The sequence below is a fragment of the Oncorhynchus nerka genome, linkage group LG17 (assembly GCF_034236695.1).
Source record: "Oncorhynchus nerka isolate Pitt River linkage group LG17, Oner_Uvic_2.0, whole genome shotgun sequence".
Classification (NCBI taxonomy): domain Eukaryota; kingdom Metazoa; phylum Chordata; class Actinopteri; order Salmoniformes; family Salmonidae; genus Oncorhynchus; species Oncorhynchus nerka.
Window position 1 is genome coordinate 5,720,951 of NC_088412.1, and position 27,308 is coordinate 5,748,258.

General features: G+C 43.6%; 2 protein-coding genes across 2 annotated transcripts in view; both read left to right on the top strand.

Annotated features, from left to right (window-relative positions):
* LOC135561317 (uncharacterized) overlaps positions 1-27,308 on the top strand; it is a 755,535-nt gene that overhangs the window by 602,901 nt on the left and 125,326 nt on the right. The window lies entirely within an intron of this gene.
* Positions 1-27,308, top strand: part of tle3a (TLE family member 3, transcriptional corepressor a) — a 191,914-nt gene that overhangs the window by 103,630 nt on the left and 60,976 nt on the right. The window contains exons 7-10 of the mRNA XM_065002855.1: positions 4,052-4,244; positions 4,572-4,582; positions 17,064-17,180; positions 19,996-20,046. Of these exons, the coding sequence (XP_064858927.1) occupies positions 4,052-4,244; positions 4,572-4,582; positions 17,064-17,180; positions 19,996-20,046 (372 nt within the window). The remainder of the gene's footprint in view (positions 1-4,051; positions 4,245-4,571; positions 4,583-17,063; positions 17,181-19,995; positions 20,047-27,308) is intronic.

Sequence of the window (27,308 nt, forward strand, 5' to 3'; positions counted from 1 at the left end):
AGAGGGGGATATAGGTCTGTAGCACTGAGAGGGGCGTGGCTCTGTAGCACTGAGAGGGGGATATAGGTCTGTAGCACTGAGAGGGGGATATAGGTCTGTAGCACTGAGAGGGGCGTGGCTCTGTAGCACTGAGAGGGGGATATCGGTCTGTAGCACTGAGAGGGGCGTGGCTCTGTAGCACTGAGAGGGGGATATAGGTCTGTAGCACTGAGGGGGATATAGGTCTGTAGCACTGAGAGGGGGATATAGGTCTGTAGCACTGAGAGGGGCGTGGCTCTGTAGCACTGAGAGGGGCGTGGCTCTGTAGCACTGAGAGGGGGATATAGGTCTGTAGCACTGAGAGGGGGATATAGGTCTGTAGCACAGAGGGGGATATAGGTCTGTAGCACTGAGAGGGGGATATAGGTCTGTAGCACTGAGAGGGGGATATAGGTCTGTAGCACTGAGAGGGGCGTGGCTCTGTAGCACAGAGGGGCGTGGCTCTGTAGCACTGAGAGGGGGATATAGGTCTGTAGCACTGAGAGGGGCGTGGCTCTGTAGCACTGAGAGGGGCGTGGCTCTGTAGCACTGAGAGGGGCGTGGCTCTGTAGCACTGAGAGGGGCGTGGCTCTGTAGCACTGAGAGGGGGGATATAGGTCTGTAGCACTGAGAGGGGGATATAGGTCTGTAGCACTGAGAGGGGGATATAGGTCTGTAGCACTGAGAGGGGGATATAGGTCTGTAGCACTGAGAGGGGGATATAGGTCTGTAGCACTGAGAGGGGATATAGGTCTGTAGCACTGAGAGGGGCGTGGCTCTGTAGCACTGAGAGGGGATATAGGTCTGTAGCACTGAGAGGGGGATATAGGTCTGTAGCACTGAGAGGGGGATATAGGTCTGTAGCACTGAGAGGGGATATAGGTCTGTAGCCCTGAGAGGGGGATATAGGTCTGTAGCACTGAGAGGGTGATATAGGTCTGTAGCACTGAGAGGGGGATATAGGTCTGTAGCACTGAGAGGGGCGTGGCTCTGTAGCACTGAGAGGGGGATATAGGTCTGTAGCACTGAGAGGGGGATATAGGTCTGTAGCACTGAGAGGGGGATATAGGTCTGTAGCACTGAGAGGGGGATATAGGTCTGTAGCACTGAGAGGGGGGTATAGGTCTGTAGCACTGAGAGGGGGATATAGGTCTGTAGCACTGAGAGGGGGATATAGGTCTGTACCACTGAGAGGGGCGTGGCTCTGTAGCACTGAGAGGGGGATATAGGTCTGTAGCACTGAGAGGGGCGTGGCTCTGTAGCACTGAGAGGGGGATATAGGTCTGTAGCACTGAGAGGGGCGTGGCTCTGTAGCACTGAGAGGGGGATATAGGTCTGTAGCACTGAGAGGGGCGTGGCTCTGTAGCACTGAGAGGGGCGTGGCTCTGTAGCACTGAGAGGGGCGTGGCTCTGTAGCACTGAGAGGGGGATATAGGTCTGTAGCACTGAGAGGGGGATATAGGTCTGTAGCACTGAGAGGGGGATATAGGTCTGTAGCACTGAGAGGGGGATATAGGTCTGTAGCACTGAGAGGGGGATATAGGTCTGTAGCACTGAGAGGGGGATATAGGTCTGTAGCACTGAGAGGGGGATATAGGTCTGTAGCACTGAGAGGGGATATAGGTCTGTAGCACTGAGAGGGGGACATAGGTCTGTAGCACTGAGAGGGGGATATAGGTCTGTAGCACTGAGAGGGGGATATAGGTCTGTAGAACTGAGAGGGGGATATAGGTCTGTAGCACTGAGAGGGGCGTGGCTCTGTAGCACTGAGAGGGGGATATAGGTCTGTAGCACTGAGAGGAGGATATAGGTCTGTAGCACTGAGAGGGGGATATAGGTCTGTAGCACTGCGAGGGGGATATAGGTCTGTAGCACTGAGAGGGGCGTGGCTCTGTAGCACTGAGAGGGGCGTGGCTCTGTAGCACTGAGAGGGGGATATAGGTCTGTAGCACTGAGAGGGGCGTGGCTCTGTAGCACTGAGAGGGGCGTGGCTCTGTAGCACTGAGAGGGGGATATAGGTCTGTAGCACTGAGGGGGGATATAGGTCTGTAGCACTGAGAGGGGTGTGGCTCTGTAGCACTGAGAGGGGCGTGGCTCTGTAGCACTGAGAGGGGGATATAGGTCTGTAGCACTGAGGGGCATGGCTCTGTAGCACTGAGAGGGGCGTGGCTCTGTAGCACTGAGAGGGGCGTGGCTCTGTAGCACTGAGAGGGGCGTGGCTCTGTAGCACTGAGAGGGGCGTGGCTCTGTAGCACTGAGGGGGATATAGGTCTGTAGCACTGAGAGGGGCGTGGCTCTGTAGCACTGAGAGGGGGATATAGGTCTGTAGCACTGAGAGGGGGATATAGGTCTGTAGCACTGAGAGGGGGATATAGGTCTGTAGCACTGAGAGGGGGATATAGGTCTGTAGCACTGAGAGGGGGATATAGGTCTGTAGCACTGAGAGGGGGATATAGGTCTGTAGCACTGAGAGGGGCGTGGCTCTGTAGCACTGAGAGGGGGATATAGGTCTGTAGCACTGAGAGGGGGATATAGGTTTGTAGCACTGAGAGGGGCGTGGCTCTGTAGCACTGACAGGGGGATATAGGTCTGTAGCACTGAGAAGGGGGATATAGGTCTGTAGCACTGAGAGGGGGATATAGGTCTGTAGCACTGAGAGGGGGATATAGGTCTGTAGCACTGAGAGGGGGATATAGGTCTGTAGCACTGAGAGGGGCGTGGCTCTGTGGCACTGAGAGGGGGATATAGGTCTGTAGCACTGAGAGGGGCGTGGCTCTGTAGCACTGAGAGGGGCGTGGCTCTGTAGCACTGAGAGGGGGATATAGGTCTGTAGCACTGAGAGGGGGATATAGGTCTGTAGCACTGAGAGGGGCGTGGCTCTGTAGCACTGAGAGGGGGATATAGGTCTGTAGCACTGAGAGGGGCGTGGCTCTGTAGCACTGAGAGGGGGATAGAGGTCTGTAGCACTGAGAGGGGGATATAGGTCTGTAGCACTGAGAGGGGATATAGGTCTGTAGCACTGAGAGGGGATATAGGTCTGTAGCACTGAGAGGGGGATATAGGTCTGTAGCACTGAGAGGGGGATATAGGTCTGTAGCACTGAGAGGGGGATATAGGTCTGTAGCACTGAGAGGGGGATATAGGTCTGTAGCACTGAGAGGGGGATATAGGTCTGTAGCACTGAGAGGGGCGTGGCTCTGTAGCACTGAGAGGGGGATATAGGTCTGTTGCTCTCAGATCCAGATGTCTATAGACGTGTTAATGTGTTAATATCTAATCTCTCTATAGCCTGGTTAAACCTGACGTATTGGCTCCATAGCCTGGTATGGAAATAGAAGAGCACTGTGATGGACACAGCTCTGTCCATCCACTCTTATCCTAGACAGCTATAGGCCTGTTAATATCTAATCTCTCTATAGCCTGGTTAAACCTGACTTATTGGCTCCATAGCCTGGTATGGAAAAAGAAGAGCACTGTGATGGACACAGCTCTGTCATCCACTCTTATCCTAGACAGCTATAGACGTGTTAATGTGTTAATATCTCTCCGTGCTGGTCAAATAGTCCCGGTTTAAGTGATCAGCCTGTGTGTTTAGTGGCTGGGGTTTCTAAAGTACATTTGGTTAAACATAGTTCTGTTTCCCCTGAAGACTGTCGTAGGTAAATTACTATGTTATCGCCGCAACCTAGACCAACAGCCGGCCACAAAGTAAAAACAATTATTTTAATAAACTATGTTTGATCGTGTTCTATGACTGAATGGATGCAATTCGTAACTTGAAGAACTTTGCCTCTTTTAACGAGTGACTTGAGTCTAGATCTTTGCAAAAAATAAAATATATATATATATATATACTACTTTAGTAATGCATCTTCTGGGGAAACCTACAGCAGATTGTGTTACAGAGATCCTGAGGTTCTATGGGTTAGTGGTTAGTGTACGGCGTCTCTCTTCTCTTACCCTCTGACCCACTTGTCCTCTTCTTGCTCCCTCTCTGCCCCCCCCCCCCCCCCTCCCCCCCGCCCATCTACAGCAGCAACAGCTCCAGGCTCAGCACCTGTCCCATGCAGCCCACGGTGGTCCTCCCCTCCTGGCCGCCCACCCCTCCGGGCTCCAGCCTCCTGGGATAATCCCAGGGTCTGGGCTGCTGGCCCTGGGAGCTCTGGGGAGCCAGGCTAACCTCCCTGTTAAGGATGAGAAGAATCATCACGATGTGGAACACAGAGGTGATGAAAGGAGTCTTCTAGAAGCCTTACTAGTTCTGTATCAGGAGTCTTCTAGAAACCTTACTACTTCTGTATCAGGAGTCTTCTAGAAGCCTTACTACTTCTGTATCAGGAGTCTTCTAGAAGCCTTACTACTTCTGTATCAGGAGTCTTCTAGAAGCAATACTACTTCTGTATCAGGAGTCTTCTAGAAGCCTTACTACTTCTGTATCAGGAGTCTTCTAGAAGCCTTACTACTTCTGTATCAGGAGTCTTCTAGAAGCCTTACTACTTCTGTATCAGGAGTCTTCTAGAAGCCTTACTACTTCTGTATCAGGAGTCTTCTAGAAGCTACTTCTGTATCAGGAGTCTTCTAGAAGCTACTTCTGTATCAGGAGTCTTCTAGAAGCTACTTCTGTATCAGGAGTCTTCTAGAAGCTACTTCTGTATCAGGAGTCTTCTAGAAGCCCTACTACTTCTGTATCAGGAGTCTTCTAGAAGCCCTGCTACTTCTGTATCAGGAGTCTTCTAGAAGCCCTGCTACTTCTGTATCAGGAGTCTTCTAGAAGCCTTATACTACTTCTGTATCAGGAGTCTTCTAGAAGCCTTACTACTTCTGTATCAGGAGTCTTCTAGAAGCCCTACTACTTCTGTATCAGGAGTCTTCTAGAAGCCCTACTACTTCTGTATCAGGAGTTTTCTAGAAGCCTTACTACTTCTGTTTGAGGAGTCTTCTAGAAGCCTTACTACTTCTGTATCAGGAGTCTTCTAGCAGCCTTACTACTTCTGTATCAGGAGTCTTCTAGAAGCCTTACTACTTCTGTATCAGGAGTCTTCTAGAAGCCTTACTACTTCTGTATCAGGAGTCTTCTAGAAGCCCTACTACTTCTGTATCAGGAGTTTTCTAGAAGCCTTACTACTTCTGTTTGAGGAGTCTTCTAGAAGCCTTACTACTTCTGTATCAGGAGTCTTCTAGCAGCCTTACTACTTCTGTATCAGGAGTCTTCTAGAAGCCTTACTACTTCTGTATCAGGAGTTGCCTGAGTGACGAGTAGTATAGTTGCCTAAGTGACGAGTAGTATAGTTGCCTAAGTGACGAGTAGTATAGTTGCCTAAGTGACGAGTAGTATAGTTGCCTAAGTGATGAGTAGTATAGTTGCCTAAGTGATGAGTATTATTTACAGAATGAAGTTGCCTAAGTGATGAGTATTATAGTTGCCTAAGTGATGAGTAGTATAGTTGCCTAAGTGATGAGTAGTATAGTTGCCTAAGTGATGAGCATTATTTACAGAATGAAGTTGCCTAAGTGATGAGTAGTATAGTTGCCTAAGTGATGAGTAGTATAGTTGCCTAAGTGATGAGTATTATTTACAGAATGAAGTTACCTAAGTGACAAGTATTATTTACAGAATAAATATTTACTCCTCACGAGCTCGTTAAGAGGAAAGCACAGGCTTTATACATTCTCTCTGGGTAATGAGCTGGTACGTTCTCAGGCTGTGATTGGCTAGAACAGCTATTCTGATAAAGGAGTTCTGCCCTGCAGTCTAATCTTGTTTTGATATGCTAACTGACTTGTTTTTCTTTTCATGGCTGGTCATCACTGATTGCCATCTCTCCTGGCTGTGGCCATTTCCTATAAGCAGAGAGCACGGTGAGTTTTGCCAAATTCAATCTCTTTTTTTTTTGTGTTTTGTTTTGTACTACAAGATAATGTGTACGCATACTATTTACTATTTTCCTTGAATCGAACACCGAACAAAAAGATAAACACAACATGAAACAATTTCAAAAGATTTTACTGAGTTACATTTCGTATAAGGAAATCAATTTCACATGACTGGGAATACAGATATGCATCTGTTGGTCACAGATACCTTTAAAATAAAAGGTAGGGGTGTGGATCAGAGAACCAGTCAGTATCTGGTGTGGATCAGAAAACCAGTCAGTATCTGGTGTGGATCAGAGAACCAGTCAGTATCTGGTGTGGATCAGAGAACCAGTCAGTATCTGGTGTGGATCAGAGAACCAGTCAGTATCTGGTGTGGATCAGAAAACCAGTCAGTATCTGGTGTGGATCAGAAAACCAGTCAGTATCTGGTGTGGATCAGAGAACCAGTCAGTATCTGGTGTGATCAGAAAACCAGTCAGTATCTGGTGTGGATCAGAAAACCAGTCAGTATCTGGTGTGGATCAGAGAACCAGTCAGTATCTGGTGTGGATCAGAGAACCAGTCAGTATCTGGTGTGGATCAGAGAACCAGTCAGTATCTGGTGTGATCAGAAAACCAGTCAGTATCTGGTGTGAATCAGAGAACCAGTCAGTATCTGGTGTGGATCAGAGAACCAGTCAGTATCTGGTGTGATCAGAAAACCAGTCAGTATCTGGTGTGGATCAGAAAACCAGTCAGTATCTGGTGTGGATCAGAGAACCAGTCAGTATCTGGTGTGGATCAGAAAACCAGTCAGTATCTGGTGTGGATCAGAAAACCAGTCAGTATCTGGTGTCATCAGAGAACCAGTCAGTATCTGGTGTGGATCAGAGAACCAGTCAGTATCTGGTGTGGATCAGAGAACCAGTCAGTATCTGGTGTGATCAGAAAACCAGTCAGTATCTGGTGTGGATCAGAAAACCAGTCAGTATCTGGTGTGGATCAGAAAACCAGTCAGTATCTGGTGTGGATCAGAGAACCAGTCAGTATCTGGTGTCATCAGAGAACCAGTCAGTATCTGGTGTGGATCAGAAAACCAGTCAGTATCTGGTGTGGATCAGAAAACCAGTCAGTATCTGGTGTGGATCAGAGAACCAGTCAGTATCTGGTGTGGATCAGAGAACCAGTCAGTATCTGGTGTGGATCAGAGAACCAGTCAGTATCTGGTGTGGATCAGAGAACCAGTCAGTATCTGGTGTGGATCAGAGAACCAGTCAGTATCTGGTGTGATCAGAAAACCAGTCAGTATCTGGTGTGGATCAGAGAACCAGTCAGTATCTGGTGTGGATCAGAAAACCAGTCAGTATCTGGTGTGGATCAGAGAACCAGTCAGTATCTGGTGTGGATCAGAAAACCAGTCAGTATCTGGTGTGGATCAGAAAACCAGTCAGTATCTGGTGTGGATCAGAAAACCAGTCAGTATCTGGTGTGGATCAGAAAACCAGTCAGTATCTGGTGTAATCAGAAAACCAGTCAGTATCTGGTGTGGATCAGAAAACCAGTCAGTATCTGGTGTGGATCAGAGAACCAGTCAGTATCTGGTGTGGATCAGAAAACCAGTCAGTATCTGGTGTAATCAGAAAACCAGTCAGTATCTGGTGTGGATCAGAAAACCAGTCAGTATCTGGTGTGGATCAGAAAACCAGTCAGTATCTGGTGTGATCAGAAAACCAGTCAGTATCTGGTGTCATCAGAGAACCAGTCAGTATCTGGTGTCATCAGAGAACCAGTCAGTATCTGGTGTGATCAGAAAACCAGTCAGTATCTGGTGTGATCAGAAAACCAGTCAGTATCTGGTGTCATCAGAGAACCAGTCAGTATCTGGTGTCATCAGAGAACCAGTCAGTATCTGGTGTGATCAGAAAACCAGTCAGTATCTGGTGTGATCAGAAAACCAGTCAGTATCTGGTGTGATCAGAAAACCAGTCAGTATCTGGTGTCATCAGAGAACCAGTCAGTATCTGGTGTGGATCAGAAAACCAGTCAGTATCTGGTGTGGATCAGAGAACCAGTCAGTATCTGGTGTGATCAGAAAACCAGTCAGTATCTGGTGTGATCAGAAAACCAGTCAGTATCTGGTGTCATCAGAGAACCAGTCAGTATCTGGTGTCATCAGAGAACCAGTCAGTATCTGGTGTGGATCAGAAAACCAGTCAGTATCTGGTGTGGATCAGAAAACCAGTCAGTATCTGGTGTGGATCAGAGAACCAGTCAGTATCTGGTGTGGATCAGAAAACCAGTCAGTATCTGGTGTGGATCAGAGAACCAGTCAGTATCTGGTGTGGATCAGAAAACCAGTCAGTATCTGGTGTGGATCAGAAAACCAGTCAGTATCTGGTGTGGATCAGAAAACCAGTCAGTATCTGGTGTGGATCAGAAAACCAGTCAGTATCTGGTGTAATCAGAAAACCAGTCAGTATCTGGTGTGGATCAGAAAACCAGTCAGTATCTGGTGTGGATCAGAGAACCAGTCAGTATCTGGTGTGGATCAGAAAACCAGTCAGTATCTGGTGTAATCAGAAAACCAGTCAGTATCTGGTGTGGATCAGAAAACCAGTCAGTATCTGGTGTGGATCAGAAAACCAGTCAGTATCTGGTGTGATCAGAAAACCAGTCAGTATCTGGTGTCATCAGAGAACCAGTCAGTATCTGGTGTCATCAGAGAACCAGTCAGTATCTGGTGTGATCAGAAAACCAGTCAGTATCTGGTGTGATCAGAAAACCAGTCAGTATCTGGTGTCATCAGAGAACCAGTCAGTATCTGGTGTCATCAGAGAACCAGTCAGTATCTGGTGTGATCAGAAAACCAGTCAGTATCTGGTGTGATCAGAAAACCAGTCAGTATCTGGTGTGATCAGAAAACCAGTCAGTATCTGGTGTCATCAGAGAACCAGTCAGTATCTGGTGTGGATCAGAAAACCAGTCAGTATCTGGTGTGGATCAGAGAACCAGTCAGTATCTGGTGTGATCAGAAAACCAGTCAGTATCTGGTGTGATCAGAAAACCAGTCAGTATCTGGTGTGATCAGAAAACCAGTCAGTATCTGGTGTCATCAGAGAACCAGTCAGTATCTGGTGTGGATCAGAGAACCAGTCAGTATCTGGTGTGGATCAGAGAACCAGTCAGTATCTGGTGTGGATCAGAAAACCAGTCAGTATCTGGTGTAATCAGAGAACCAGTCAGTATCTGGTGTCATCAGAGAACCAGTCAGTATCTGGTGTGGATCAGAGAACCAGTCAGTATCTGGTGTGGATCAGAAAACCAGTCAGTATCTGGTGTAATCAGAAAACCAGTCAGTATCTGGTGTGGATCAGAAAACCAGTCAGTATCTGGTGTGGATCAGAAAACCAGTCAGTATCTGGTGTAATCAGAAAACCAGTCAGTATCTGGTGTGGATCAGAAAACCAGTCAGTATCTGGTGTGATCAGAAAACCAGTCAGTATCTGGTGTGGATCAGAAAACCAGTCAGTATCTGGTGTGATCAGAAAACCAGTCAGTATCTGGTGTGGATCAGAAAACCAGTCAGTATCTGGTGTGACTTTCATTTGCCTCATGCAGTGCAACACATCTCCTTCACATAGGAGTTGATCAGGCTGCTGATTGTGGCCTGTGGAATGTTGTCCCACTCCTCTTCAATGGCTGTGGAATGTTGTCCCCACTCCTCTTCAATGGCTGTGGAATGTTGTCCCACTCCTCTTCAATGGCTGTGGAATGTTGTCCCCACTCCTCTTCAATGGCTGTGGAATGTTGTCCCCACTCCTCTTCAATGGCTGTGGAATGTTGCCCCACTCCTCTTCAATGACTGTGTGAAGTTGCTGGATATTGATGGGAACTGGAACACGCTGTCAGTTGAAATTGGGAAGAGCAGACTTCTCCAGCGTTGCCAGTGGCCATCGAAGGTGATCATTTTGCCCACTGGAGTCGGTTACGACGCTGAACTGCAGTCAGGTCACGACCCCGGTGAGAACAACGAGCACACAGATGAGCTTCCCTGAGACGGTTTCTGACACAGTTTGTGTAGAAATACTTTGGTTGTGCAAAACCCGGCCTCACAACCGCAGAACACGTGTAACCACGCCTCCCCAGGACTTCCACATCCGGCTTCTTCTCCTGCTGGATCGTTCTGATTGGTTGGGCCTGGCTCCTCAGTGGGTGGGGCTATGCCCTCCCAGGTCCACCCACGGCTGCGCCCCTGCCCAGTCATAAAATCCATAGATTAGGGGCCTAATGAAATTATTTAAATTGGACTGATTTCCTTATATGAACTGGAACTCAGTAAAATCGTTACAACATCATTCCTTAAAGGAGAAGTGGTAGACCTTAAAGGAGAAGTGGCAGACCTTAAAGGAGAAGTGGCAGACCTTAAAGGAGAAGTGGCAGACCTTAAAGGAGAAGTGGCAGACCTTAAAGGAGAAGTGGCAGACCTTAAAGGAGAAGTGGCAGACCTTAAAGGAGAAGTGGCAGACCTTAAAGGGGGAGTGGTAGACCTTAAAGGAGAAGTGGTAGACCTTTAAGGAGAAGTGGCAGACCTTAAAGGAGAAGTGGTAGACCTTAAAGGAGAAGTGGTAGACCTTAAAGGAGAAGTGGCAGACCTTAAAGGAGGAGTGGCAGACCTTAAAGGAGAAGTGGCAGACCTTAAAGGAGAAGTGGCAGACCTTAAAGGAGAAGTGGCAGACCTTAAAGGAGAAGTGGCAGACCTTAAAGGGGGAGTGGTAGACCTTAAAGGAGAAGTGGTAGACCTTTAAGGAGAAGTGGCAGACCTTAAAGGAGAAGTGATAGACCTTAAAGGAGAAGTGATAGACCTTAAAGGAGAAGTGGTAGACCTTAAAGGAGAATTGATAGACCTTAAAGGAGAAGTGGTAGACCTTAAAGGAGAAGTGGTAGACCTTAAAGGAGAAGTGGTAGACCTTAAAGGAGAAGTGGTAGACCTTAAAGGAGAAGTGGTAGACCTTAAAGGAGAAGTGGTAGACCTTAAAGGAGAAGTGGTAGACCTTAAAGGAGAAGTTTTCCCCTCATCCCTGTGTTCTGCAGCTCGAATAAAACATCAACCAAAGCGTGAAAAAACACCCTAAGTAATGTGCTTTCAGAAACGATACCAAGCGTCCAGACTCTCAGTAATACAAGATGTTGTACGCATGATATTGTGCCAATCTGAAACTTTAACCCGGAATGTTATTCAGTTGTGTCCAACTCGAGCTGCTTACTCTGGGGGATATCCCTATAGTATTACGGTTTTGTGAATTATTAACTCTTTGTTATAGATTGTCATTCTGGTTCAATTACATTCTGTTCCAATCCCAGACGCCTCAGATGGATTAAAAGCCTAAAAGCCTAGAACCATGACATCAGCCAGCCTGTCCTAGCCAACAGAATGGGCGTGGACTAAAGGCAGCTTGTCCTAGCCAACAGAATGGGCCTGGACTAAAGGCAGCTTGTCCTAGCCAACAGAATGGGCCTGGACTAAAGGCAGCTTGTCCTAGCCAACAGAATGGGCCTGGACTAAAGGCAGCTTGTCCTAGCCAACAGAATGGGCCTGGACTAAAGGCAGCTTGTCCTAGCCAACAGAATGGGCCTGGACTAAAGGCAGCTTGTCCTAGCCAACAGAATGGGCCTGGACTAAAGGCAGCTTGTCCTACTTTAGGGGAAGAGTTGACAACATAGTGCACTACTTTTCTCTCTAAAGATCAGGGGAAGAGTTGACAACATAGTGCACTACTTTCTCTCTAAGGACCAGGGGAAGAGTTGACAACATAGTGCACTACTTTCTCTCTCAGGACCAGGGGAAGAGTTGACAACATAGTGCACTACTTTCTCTCTCAGGACCAGGGGAAGAGTTGACAACATAGTGCACTACTTTTCTCTAGTACACTAAGGACCAGGGAAGAGTTGACAACATAGTGCACTACTTTCTCTCTCAGGACCAGGGGAAGAGTTGACAACATAGTGCACTACTTTCTCTCTCAGGACCAGGGGAAGAGTTGACAACATAGTGCACTACTTTCTCTCTCAGGACCAGGATGAAGAGGTGACAACATAGTGCACTACTTTCTCTCTAAGGACCAGGGGAAGAGTTGACAACATAGTGCACTACTTTCTCTCTCAGGACCAGGATGAAGAGGTGCAGGGGAGAAGAATGTTCCTATCTGAAAGCCAGAAAAGAAATGAGTGTCTCGTGACATTTTTCATTATTTAAATGAAGCGCTCATGCTAGAGAGAGAGAGAGAGAGAGAGAGAGAGACCTGTGACATATGTAACACATCGGGCTTTAAAGGGATATATACATTTTTAAAACCGAATAGATTATAATATAGAGGAACCAGATAACGAGTATTTTCTTTATTTGTAATGAAAGCTCTGCTGTAGGAAAGGGGGGGGGGGGGTATTTATTTAAGAATGTACAGTCAGCTCTGCTGTAGGAAAGGGGGGGGGTTATTTATTTAAGAATGTACAGTCAGCTCTGCTGTAGGAAAGGGGGGGGGTCAGGGAGGGGGCACCTAGTCAGTTGTACAACTTGTCATGTCTTTGGCATCATTAAACTGAAGATGAATCTTTATCAAATAACTCTCTGTAGTTAGCATTTCGTGATTAACTAATTAATCATGTAACTGTAATTAACTAGGAAGTCGGGGCACCAAGGAAAGATGTTCAGATTACCAAGTTATAATTTTCCTAATATAACTTTTCAGATATTTTTGATATCTGATCAATTAGTCTTCTGATTAATGAATTATTTATTTTACCTCACGTTAGTCGCATTCCAAACATCATAAATTGTCGGTTATCTGCACAAACCCAGTCTTCACTATGAGTCATCCATACATCATTTGTCTTAAATCATTTATTTATTACTAACTAAGTAATTCACAGAAATGCATTTTATTCAGGAGTTGCAGGAAAGGGCCTGTCCCAGGATGCCCGACTCTAACTGGGCTCAGGAGCGGTCCTCTGATTTAGTTAAACTCAAAAGGGAATTGGAGTTTCCTTCATTAAACAGTCCAAAATCACATTACACCATTTTACAAACAGTATCATCCTCACTCATTCATCTTATACAACAATTAGATGTAAACCTCATATCTGGGGCTATTATATAAACAGCGTTATGGTAATGTGGCCACACCGTCTCCCATGAGCTTCCCCAAGTCGTACCAAACGGACCAGTTCGTAGATGGATTCCTCACCGATCTTTTATACCTTCTCCGGAACATAAATGTTGTTCGGACCTCAAGTTTTGTTCTCCATGAAAATTCACTCGATCTCCTCATGGCCACAGCATGACTGGGTGTAGGAGACGGGGATGGGGCTTGCTGTACCCAAAGAGGGCAACGTCATGACAAACTGAATGCATTGAACTGAAATGTGTCTTCCCGAAATTTAACCCAAAACCTCTGAATCAGAGAGGTGCGGGGGGTGCTGCCATAATCGACGTCTTCGGCACCCAAGTGTGTTAACTACCAGGTGCAGAACGATAGTGGGTTTTCGTCTTCCTCTGATGATGAGTAAGATAGATCGGACCAATTTGTAGCGTTGTGTGTGTTCATTCTTATTAGATGAACACAGAAATAACAAAATTACAAAGAGAAATGACCGAAACAGTTCTGGCTGGTGCAGACACACAAACAACAGAAAACAATCACCCACCAAACACAATAGAAAACAGGCTGCCTAAATATGGTTCTCAATCAGGGACAATGATTGACAGCTGCCTCTGATTGAGAACCATACCAGGCCAAACACATAGACATACCAAATCATAGAAAAACGAACACAGACAACCCACCCAACTCACACCCTGACCATACTAAAACAAAGATATAACAAAAGAACTAAGGTCAGAACGTGACAGACAGATTCTTACCATTGTGTCACGTTCTGACCTTAGTTCTTTTGTTATGTCTTTGTTTTAGTATGGTCAGGGCGTGAGTTAGGTGGGTTGTCTATGTTCGTTTTTCTTACCATGTCCGTTTTTTGGGGATTCGATCCAGCAACATTTGGGTTACTGGCCCAACATTTACATACATTTACATTTAAGTCATTTAGCAGACGCTCTTATCCAGAGCGACTTACAAATTGGTGCTTTCACCTTATGACATCCAGTGGAACAGCCACTTTACAATAGTGCATCTAGGTCTTTTAAGGGGGGGGGGGGAGAAGGATTACTTTATCCTATCCTAGGTATTCCTTAAAGAGGTGGGGTTTCAGGTGTCTCCGGAAGGTGGTGATTGACTCCGCTGTCCTGGCGTCGTGAGGGAGTTTGTTCCACCATTGGGGGGCCAGAGCAGCGAACAGTTTTGACTGGGCTGAGCGGGAACTGTACTTCCTCAGTGGTAGGGAGGCGAGCAGGCCAGAGGTGGATGAACGCAGTGCCCTTGTTTGGGTGTAGGGCCTGATCAGAGCCTGGAGGTAGTGAGGTGCCGTTCCCCTCACAGCTCCGTAGGCAAGCACCATGGTCTTGTAGCGGATGCGAGCTTCAACTGGAAGCCAGTGGAGAGAGCGGAGGAGCGGGGTGACGTGAGAGAACTTGGGAAGGTTGAACACCAGACGGGCTGCGGCGTTCTGGATGAGTTGTAGGGGTTTAATGGCACAGGCAGGGAGCCCAGCCAACAGCGAGTTGCAGTAATCCAGACGGGAGATGACAAGTGCCTGGATTAGGACCTGCGCCGCTTCCTGTGTGAGGCAGGGTCGTACTCTGCGGATGTTGTAGAGCATGAACCTACAGGAACGGGCCACCGCCTTGATGTTATTTGAGAACGACAGGGTGTTGTCCAGGATCACGCCAAGGTTCTTAGCGCTCTGGGACGAGGACACAATGGAGTTGTCAACCGTGATGGCGAGATCATGGAACGGGCAGTCCTTCCCCGGGAGGAAGAGCAGCTCCGTCTTGCCGAGGTTCAGCTTGAGGTGATGATCCGTCATCCACACTGATATGTCTGCCAGACATGCAGAGATGCGATTCGCCACCTGGTCGTCAGAAGGGGGAAAGGAGAAGATTAATTGTGTGTCGTCTGCATAGCAATGATAGGAGAGACCATGTGAGGTTATGACAGAGCCAAGTGACTTGGTGTATAGCGAGAATAGGAGAGGGCCTAGAACAGAGCCCTGGGGGACACCAGTGGTGAGAGCACGTGGTGAGGAGACGGATTCTCGCCACGCCACCTGGTAGGAGCGACCTGTCAGGTAGGACGCAATCCAAGCGTGGGCCGCGCCGGAGATGCCCAACTCGGAGAGGGTGGAGAGGAGGATCTGATGGTTCACAGTATCGAAGGCAGCCGATAGGTCTAGAAGGATGAGAGCAGAGGAGAGAGAGTTAGCTTTAGCAGTGCGGAGCGCCTCCGTGATACAGAGAAGAGCAGTCTCAGTTGAATGACTAGTCTTGAAACCTGACTGATTTGGATCAAGAAGGTCATTCTGAGAGAGATAGCGGGAGAGCTGGCCAAGGACGGCACGTTCAAGAGTTTTGGAGAGAAAAGAAAGAAGGGATACTGGTCTGTAGTTGTTGACATCGGAGGGATCGAGTGTAGGTTTTTTCAGAAGGGGTGCAACTCTCGCTCTCTTGAAGACGGGAGGGACGTAGCCAGCGGTCAGGGATGAGTTGATGAGCGAGGTGAGGTAAGGGAGAAGGTCACCGGAGATGGTCTGGAGAAGAGAGGAGGGGATAGGGTCAAGCGGGCAGGTTGTTGGGCGGCCGGCCGTCACAAGACGCGAGATGTCATCTGGAGAGAGAGGGGAGAAAGAGGTCAGAGCACAGGGTAGGGCAGTGTGAGCAGAACCAGCGGTGTCGTTTGACTTAGCAAACGAGGATCGGATGTCGTCGACCTTCTTTCAACGCTTGAACTACTAGGCTACCTGCCACCTCTACACTCTAACCACTAGACTACCTACCACCTCTACACTCTAACCACTAGGCTACCTGCGACCTCTAAACTCTAACCACTAGACTACCTGTCACCTCTACACTCTAACCACTAGGCTACCTGCCTCCTCTACACTCTAACCACTAGGCTACCTGCCACCTCTACACTCTAACCACTAGGCTACCCTGCCTCCTCTACACTCTAACCACTAGGCTACCTGCCACCTCTACACTCTAACCACTAGGCTACCTGCCACCTCTACACTCTAACCACTAGGCTACCTGCCACCTCTACACTCTAACCACTAGACTACCTGCCACCTCTACACTCTAACCACTAGACTACCTGCCACCTCTACACTCTAACCACTAGGCTACCTGCCACCTCTACACTCTAACCACTAGGCTACCTGCCACCTCTACACTCTAACCACTAGGCTACCTGCCACCTCTACACTCTAACCACTAGGCTACCTGCCACCTCTACACTCTAACCACTAGGCTACCTGCCACCTCTACACTCTAACCACTAGGCTACCTGCCACCTCTACACTCTAACCACTAGGCTACCTGCCACCTCTACACTCTAACCACTAGGCTACCTGCCACCTCTACACTCTAACCACTAGACTACCTACCACCTCTACACTCTAACCACTAGACTACCTACCACCTCTACACTCTAACCACTAGACTACCTACCACCTCTACACTCCGACCACTAGGCTACCTACCACCTCTACACTCTAACCACTAGGCTACCTGCCACCTCTACACTCTAACCACTAGACTACCTGCCACCTCTACACTCTAACCACTAGGCTACCTGCCACCTCTACACTCTAACCACTAGGCTACCTACCACCTCTACACTCTAACCACTAGACTACCTGCCACCTCTACACTCTAACCACTAGGCTACCTACCACCTCTACACTCTAACCACTAGGCTACCTGCCACCCCTACACTCTAACCACTAGGCTACCTGCCACCTCTACACTCTAACCACTAGGCTACCTACCACCTCTACACTCTAACCACTAGGCTACCTGTGGTGTTAATCCCTGTGGCAACGACCAGTCATTTCCCTTTCTGGGTTAAACCCAGGGATTATAGTACAAATCTCTCGTTAATCATTTTATAGAAAGCAGATGAACTTGTTGTCAAAGTGTGAACAGCGATGGAATTAACATATTTTAAAGACAGAAATATCACTTGGGATGTTATGTATGTGCTATATGTTATATATATTTATATATATATTATTTCCTCCAGAATAACGTTTCCCCGACCGACAGCCTGAGAACAGCCAGTGAGAAACACAGCTCCTCCGACTACAGTCTGGACTCTAAGAAACGCAAAGTGGACGAGAAGGACAGTATGAGCAGATACGTAAGTCCCCTCAGTCCCATATATCCACCCTTAGCTCCTAGCTCCTTGCCCCCTAGGCACTAGATCTGAGAGGGCTGAATTAGATGTAAGCAATATGGAAACAATTCCAGCTGGCCTATCAGAGGGCAAGATGGCTCTATGACCTCATTGTTTACACCAATCCAAACGTCAGATCTACAGTAGTGCTCCGGGGCTGGGGTAGATTGGTGTGAAGGCTGTTGATAGACACAATGGATTGGTGTGAAGGCTGTTGATAGACACAATGGATTGGTGTGAAGGCTGTTGACAGACACAATGGATTGGTATGAAGGCTGTTGATAGACACAATGGATTGGTATGAAGGCTGTTGATAGACACAATGGATTGGTATGAAGGCTGTTGATAGACACAATGGATTGGTATGAAGGCTGTTGATAGACACAATGGATTGGTATGAAGGCTGTTGATAGACACAATGGATTGGTGTGAAGGCTGTTGACAGACACAATGGATTGGTATGAAGGCTGTTGATAGACACAACTGATTGGTGTGAAGGCTGTTGACAGACACAATGGATTGGTATGAAGGCTGTTGATAGACACAATGGATTGGTATGAAGGCTGTTGATATGGTGTGAAGGCTGTTGACAGACACAATGGATTGGTATGAAGGCTGTTGACAGACACAATGGATTGGTATGAAGGCTGTTGATATGGTGTGAAGGCTGTTGATATGGGGTGAAGGCTGTTGACAGACACAATGGATTGGTATGAAGGCTGTTGATATGGTGTGAAGGCTGTTGATAGACACAATGGATTGGTGTGAAGGCTGTTGACAGACACAATGGATTGGTGTGAAGGCTGTTGACAGACACAATGGATTGGTGTGAAGGCTGTTGATAGACACAATGGATTGGTGTGAAGGCTGTTGATAGACACAATGCATTGGTATGAAGGCTGTTGATATGGTGTGAAGGCTGTTGATATGGTGTGAAGGCTGTTGACAGACACAATGGATTGGTATGAAGGCTGTTGATAGACACAATGGATTGGTATGAAGGCTGTTGATAGACACAATGGATTGGTGTGAAGGCTGTTGACAGACACAATGGATTGGTATGAAGGCTGTTGATAGACACAATGGATTGGTGTGAAGGCTGTTGATAGACACAATGGATTGGTATGAAGGCTGTTGATAGACACAATGGATTGGTATGAAGGCTGTTGATAGACACAATGGATTGGTGTGAAGGCTGTTGATGGACACAATGGATTGGTATGAAGGCTGTTGATAGACACAATGGATTGGTATGAAGGCTGTTGATAGACACAATGGATTGGTGTGAAGGCTGTTGATGGACACAATGGATTGGTGTGAAGGCTGTTGATGGACACAATGGATTGGTATGAAGGCTGTTGATATGGTGTGAAGGCTGTTGATATGGTGTGAAGGCTGTTGATATGGTGTGAAGGCTGTTGATAGACACAATGGATTGGTGTGAAGGCTGTTCATAGACACAATGGATTGGTATGAAGGCTGTTGATGGACACAATGGATTGGTGTGAAGGCTGTTGACAGACAAAATGGATTGGTATGAAGGCTGTTGATATGGTGAGAAGGCTGTTGATAGACACAATGGATTGGTGTGAAGGCTGTTGATAGACACAATGGATTGGTGTGAAGGCTGTTGATAGACACAATGGATTGGTGTGAAGGCTGTTGATAGACACAATGGATTGGTGTGAAGGCTGTTGATAGACACAATGGATTGGTGTGAAGGCTGTTGATAGACACAATGGATTGGTGTGAAGGCTGTTGATAGACACAATGGATTGGTGTGAAGGCTGTTGATAGACACAATGGATTGGTATGAAGGCTGTTGATAGACACAATGGATTGGTATGAAGGCTGTTGATAGACACAATGGATTGGTGTGAAGGCTGTTGATAGACACAATGGATTGGTGTGAAGGCTGTTGATATGGTGTGAAGGCTGTTGACAGACACAATGGATTGGTGTGAAGGCTGTTGATATGGTGTGAAGGCTGTTGATAGACACAATGGATTGGTGTGAAGGCTGTTGACAGACACAATGGATTGGTATGAAGGCTGTTGATATGGTGTGAAGGCTGTTGATAGACACAATGGATTGGTATGAAGGCTGTTGATATGGTGTGAAGGCTGTTGACAGACACAATGGATTGGTGTGAAGGCTGTTGATATGGTGTGAAGGCTGTTGATAGACACAATGGATTGGTGTGAAGGCTGTTGATGGACACAATGGATTGGTGTGAAGGCTGTTGACAGACACAATGGATTGGTATGAAGGCTGTTGATATGGTGTGAAGGCTGTTGATAGACACAATGGATTGGTGTGAAGGCTGTTGATAGACACAATGGATTGGTGTGAAGGCTGTTGATAGACACAATGGATTGGTGTGAAGGCTGTTGATAGACACAATGGATTGGTATGAAGGCTGTTGATAGACACAATGGATTGGTGTGAAGGCTGTTGATAGACACAATGGATTGGTGTGAAGGCTGTTGACAGACACAATGGATTGGTATGAAGGCTGTTGATAGACACAATGGATTGGTATGAAGGCTGTTGATAGACACAATGGATTGGTGTGAAGGCTGTTGATAGACACAATGGATTGGTGTGAAGGCTGTTGATAGACACAATGGATTGGTATGAAGGCTGTTGATAGACACAATGGATTGGTGTGAAGGCTGTTGACAGACACAATGGATTGGTATGAAGGCTGTAGATGTGCTGGTTTATAGAAAGGTGTATCATGTCATGTTGACTGTTTCTCCAATGTTCCTCTCTATAGGACAGTGATGGAGAAAAGAGTGATGACCTGGTCGTAGATGTGTCCAATGAGGTAAACAACATACAGGTGTAATACTACAGGTGTAATACTACAGGTGTATTAATACAGGTGTAATACTACAGGTGTAATACTACAGGTGTAATACTACAGGTGTATTACTACAGATGTAGTACTACAGGTGTAATACTACAGGTGTATTAATACAGGTGTAATACTACAGGTGTAATACTACAGGTGTATTACTACAGATGTAGTACTACAGGTGTAATACTACAGGTGTATTACTACAGGTGTAATACTACAGGTGTAATACTACAGGTGTATTACTACAGGTGTATTACTACAGGTGTAATACTACAGGTGTTTTACTACAGGTGTAATACTACAGGTGTAATACTACAGGTGTAATACTACAGGTGTAATACTACAGGTGTATTACTACAGGTGTAGTACTACAGGTGTATTACTACAGGTGTAATACTACAGGTGTAATACTACAGGTGTAGTACTACAGGTGTATTACTACAGGTGTAATACTACAGGTGTAGTACTACAGGTGTAGTACTACAGGTGTAATACTACAGGTGTATTACTACAGGTGTAATACTACAGGTGTAATACTACAGGTGTATTACTACAGGTGTATTACTACAGGTGTAATACTACAGGTGTAATACTACAGGTGTAATACTACAGGTGTATTACTACAGGTGTATTACTACAGGTGTAATACTACAGGTGTATTAATACAGGTGTAATACTACAGGTGTATTAATACAGGTGTAATACTACAGGTGTATTACTACAGGTGTAATACTACAGGTGTAATACTACAGGTGTAATACTACAGGTGTAATACTACAGGTGTAATACTACAGGTGTATTAATACAGGTGTAATACTACAGGTGTAATACTACAGGTGTAATACTACAGGTGTATTACTACAGGTGTAATACTACAGGTGTATTAATACAGGTGTAATGCTACAGGTGTAATGCTACAGGTGTAATACTACAGGTGTATTAATACAGGTGTAATACTACAGGTGTATTAATACAGGTGTAATACTACAGGTGTATTACTACAGGTGTATTACTACAGGTGTAATACTACAGGTGTTTTACTACAGGTGTAATACTACAGGTGTAATACTACAGGTGTATTACTACAGGTGTATTACTACAGGTGTAATACTACAGGTGTAATACTACAGGTGTAATACTACAGGTGTAGTACTACAGGTGTAATACTACAGGTGTATTACTACAGGTGTATTACTACAGGTGTAATACTACAGGTGTAATACTACAGGTGTATTACTACAGGTGTATTACTACAGGTGTAATACTACAGGTGTAATACTACAGGTGTATTACTACAGGTGTATTACTACAGGTGTATTACTACAGGTGTAATACTACAGGTGTATTAATACAGGTGTAATACTACAGGTGTATTAATACAGGTGTAATACTACAGGTGTATTACTACAGGTGTAATACTACAGGTGTAATACTACAGGTGTAATACTACAGGTGTATTAATACAGGTGTAATACTACAGGTGTATTAATACAGGTGTAATACTACAGGTGTAATACTACAGGTGTAATACTACAGGTGTAATACTACAGGTGTATTACTACAGGTGTAATACTACAGGTGTAATACTACAGGTGTAATACTACAGGTGTATTAATACAGGTGTATTAATACAGGTGTAATACTACAGGTGTAATACTACAGGTGTATTAACACAGGTGTAATACTACAGGTGTATTAATACAGGTGTAATACTACAGGTGTAATACTACAGGTGTAATACTACAGGTGTAATACTACAGGTGTAATACTACAGGTGTAATACTACAGGTGTATTAATACAGGTGTATTAATACTACAGGTGTAATACTACAGGTGTAATACTACAGGTGTATTAATACAGGTGTAATGCTACAGGTGTAATACTACAGGTGTATTAATACAGGTGTAATACTACAGGTGTATTACTACAGGTGTAATACTACAGGTGTAATACTACAGGTGTATTACTACAGGTGTAATACTACAGGTGTAATACTACAGGTGTATTACTACAGGTGTAATACTACAGGTGTAATACTACAGGTGTATTACTACAGGTGTAATACTACAGGTGTAATACTACAGGTGTATTACTACAGGTGTATTACTACAGGTGTATTAATACAGGTGTAATACTACAGGTGTAATACTACAGGTGTAATACTACAGGTGTATTACTACAGGTGTATTACTACAGGGGTATTACTACAGGGGTATTACTACAGGTGTAATACTACAGGTGTAATACTACAGGTGTAATACTACAGGTGTAATACTACAGGTGTAATACTACAGGTGTATTACTACAGGTGTATTACTACAGGTGTAATACTACAGGTGTATTACTACAGGTGTAATACTACAGGTGTATTACTACAGGTGTATTACTACAGGTGTAATACTACAGGTGTAATACTACAGGTGTATTACTACAGGTGTAGTACTCAGTAGTCTATACTAATAACAACATACAGGTGTATTAATACAGGTGTAGTACTCAGTAGTCTATACTAATAACAACATACAGGTGTAGTACTCAGTAGTCTATACTAATAACAACATACAGGTGTATTAATACAGGTGTAATACTCAGTAGTCTCTACTAATAACAACATACAGGTGTATTAATACAGGTGTAATACTACAGGTGTAATACTACAGGTGTAATACTACAGGTGTAATACTACAGGTGTATTACTACAGGTGTATTACTACAGGTGTAGTACTCAGTAGTCTATACTAATAACAACATACAGGTGTATTACTACAGGTGTAATACTACAGGTGTAGTACTCAGTAGTCTATACTAATAACAACATACAGGTGTATTACTACAGGTGTAATACTACAGGTGTAGTACTCAGTAGTCTATACTAATAACAACATACAGGTGTATTACTACAGGTGTAATACTACAGGTGTAATACTACAGGTGTAGTACTCAGTAGTCTATACTAATAACAACATACAGGTGTATTACTACAGGTGTAATACTACAGGTGTATTACTACAGGTGTATTACTACAGGTGTAATACTACAGGTGTATTACTACAGGTGTAATACTACAGGTGTAATACTACAGGTGTATTACTACAGGTGTAATACTACAGGTGTAATACTACAGGTGTATTACTACAGGTGTAGTACTCAGTAGTCTATACTAATAACAACATACAGGTGTATTAATACAGGTGTAGTACTCAGTAGTCTATACTAATAACAACATACAGGTGTAGTACTCAGTAGTCTATACTAATAACAACATACAGGTGTATTAATACAGGTGTAATACTCAGTAGTCTCTACTAATAACAACATACAGGTGTATTAATACAGGTGTAATACTACAGGTGTAATACTACAGGTGTAATACTACAGGTGTAATACTACAGGTGTATTACTACAGGTGTATTACTACAGGTGTAGTACTCAGTAGTCTATACTAATAACAACATACAGGTGTATTACTACAGGTGTAATACTACAGGTGTAGTACTCAGTAGTCTATACTAATAACAACATACAGGTGTATTACTACAGGTGTAATACTACAGGTGTAGTACTCAGTAGTCTATACTAATAACAACATACAGGTGTATTACTACAGGTGTAATACTACAGGTGTAATACTACAGGTGTAGTACTCAGTAGTCTATACTAATAACAACATACAGGTGTATTACTACAGGTGTAATACTACAGGTGTAGTACTCAGTAGTCTATACTAATAACAACATACAGGTGTATTACTACAGGTGTAATACTACAGGTGTAATACTACAGGTGTAGTACTCAGTAGTCTATACTAATAACAACATACAGGTGTATTACTACAGGTGTAGTACTCAGTAGTCTATACTAATAACAACATACAGGTGTATTACTACAGGTGTAATACTACAGGTGTAATACTACAGGTGTAGTACTCAGTAGTCTATACTAATAACAACATACAGGTGTATTACTACAGGTGTATTACTCAGTAGTCTCTACTAATAACAACATACAGGTGTAATTCTACAGGTGTAATACTACAGGTGTAATACTACAGGTGTAGTACTCAGTAGTCTATACTAATAACAACATACAGGTGTATTACTACAGGTTTATTACTCAGTAGTCTCTACTAATAACAACATACAGGTGTATTACTACAGGTGTAGTACTCAGTAGTCTATACTAATAACAACATACAGGTGTATTACTACAGGTGTAATACTCAGTAGTCTATACTAATAACAACATACAGGTGTAATACTCAGTAGTCTCTACTAATAACAACATACAGGTGTATTAATACAGGTGTAATACTACAGGTGTAATACTACAGGTGTAATACTACAGGTGTAATACTACAGGTGTATTACTACAGGTGTAGTACTCAGTAGTCTATACTAATAACAACATACAGGTGTATTACTACAGGTGTAATACTACATGTGTAGTACTCAGTAGTCTATACTAATAACAACATACAGGTGTATTACTACAGGTGTAATACTACAGGTGTAGTACTCAGTAGTCTATACTAATAACAACATACAGGTGTATTACTACAGGTGTAATACTACAGGTGTAATACTACAGGTGTAGTACTCAGTAGTCTATACTAATAACAACATACAGGTGTATTACTACAGGTGTAATACTACAGGTGTAGTACTCAGTAGTCTATACTAATAACAACATACAGGTGTATTACTACAGGTGTAATACTACAGGTGTAGTACTCAGTAGTCTATACTAATAACAACATACAGGTGTATTACTACAGGTGTAGTACTCAGTAGTCTATACTAATAACAACATACAGGTGTATTACTACAGGTGTAATACTACAGGTGTAATACTACAGGTGTAGTACTCAGTAGTCTATACTAATAACAACATACAGGTGTATTACTACAGGTGTATTACTCAGTAGTCTCTACTAATAACAACATACAGGTGTATTACTACAGGTGTAGTACTCAGTAGTCTATACTAATAACAACATACAGGTGTATTACTACAGGTGTAATACTCAGTAGTCAATACTAATAACAACATACAGGTGTAGTACTCAGTAGTCTATACTAATAACAACATACAGGTGTATTACTACAGGTGTAATACTCAGTAGTCTATACTAATAACAACATACAGGTGTATTAATACAGGTGTATTACTCAGTAGTCTATACTAATAACAACATACAGGTGTAATACTACAGGTGTATTACTCAGTAGTCTATACTAATAACAACATACAGGTGTATTACTACAGGTGTAATACTCAGTAGTCTCTACTAATAACAACATACAGGTGTATTAATACAGGTGTAATACTCAGTAGTCTCTACTAATAACAACATACAGGTGTATTAATACAGGTGTAGTACTCAGTAGTCTATACTAATAACAACATACAGGTGTATTAATACAGGTGTAGTACTCAGTAGTCTATACTAATAACAACATACAGGTGTATTACTACAGGTGTAATACTACAGGTGTAATACTACATGTGTAGTACTCAGTAGTCTATACTAATAACAACATACAGGTGTATTACTACAGGTGTATTACTACAGGTGTAATACTCAGTAGTCTATACTAATAACAACATACAGGTGTATTACTACAGGTGTATTACTACAGGTGTAGTACTCAGTAGTCTCTACTAATAACAACATACAGGTGTAATTCTACAGGTGTAATACTCAGTAGTCTATACTAATAACAACATACAGGTGTATTAATACAGGTGTAATACTCAGTAGTCTCTACTAATAACAACATACAGGTGTATTAATACAGGTGTAATACTCAGTAGTCTCTACTAATAACAACATACAGGTGTAGTACTCAGTAGTCTCTACTAATAACAACATACAGGTGTATTAATACAGGTGTAATACTCAGTAGTCTCTACTAATAACAACATACAGGTGTATTAATACAGGTGTAATACTCAGTAGTCTCTACTAATAACAACATACAGGTGTATTAATACAGGTGTAATACTCAGTAGTCTCTACTAATAACAACATACAGGTGTATTAATACAGGTGTAATACTCAGTAGTCTATACTAATAACAACATACAGGTGTATTAATACAGGTGTAATACTCAGTAGTCTCTACTAATAACAACATACAGGTGTAATACTCAGTAGTCTATACTAATAACAACATACAGGTGTATTAATACAGGTGTAATACTCAGTAGTCTCTACTAATAACAACATACAGGTGTATTACTACAGGTGTATTACTCAGTAGTCTCTACTAATAACAACATACAGGTGTATTAATACAGGTGTAATACTCAGTAGTCTATACTAATAACAACATACAGGTGTATTACTACAGGTGTAGTACTCAGTAGTCTCTACTAATAACAACATACAGGTGTAATTCTACAGGTGTATTAATACAGGTGTAATACTCAGTAGTCTATACTAATAACAACATACAGGTGTATTAATACAGGTGTAATACTCAGTAGTCTATACTAATAACAACATACAGGTGTATTAATACAGGTGTAATACTCAGTAGTCTATACTAATAACAACATACAGGTGTATTAATACAGGTGTAATACTCAGTAGTCTCTACTAATAACAACATACAGGTGTATTAATACAGGTGTAGTACTCAGTAGTCTATACTAATAACAACATACAGGTGTATTAATACAGGTGTATTACTCAGTAGTCTCTACTAATAACAACATACAGGTGTATTAATACAGGTGTATTAATACAGGTGTAATACTCAGTAGTCTATACTAATAACAACATACAGGTGTATTAATACAGGTGTATTAATACAGGTGTAATACTCAGTAGTCTATACTAATAACAACATACAGGTGTATTAATACAGGTGTATTAATACAGGTGTAATACTCAGTAGTCTCTACTAATAACAACATACAGGTGTATTACTACAGGTGTAATACTCAGTAGTCTATACTAATAACAACATACAGGTGTAGTACTCAGTAGTCTCTACTAATAACAACATACAGGTGTAGTACTCAGTAGTCTCTACTAATAACAACATACAGGTGTATTAATACAGGTGTAGTACTCAGTAGTCTCTACTAATAACAACATACAGGTGTATTACTACAGGTGTAATACTCAGTAGTCTATACTAATAACAACATACAGGTGTATTAATACAGGTGTAATACTCAGTAGTCTCTACTAATAACAACATACAGGTGTATTAATACA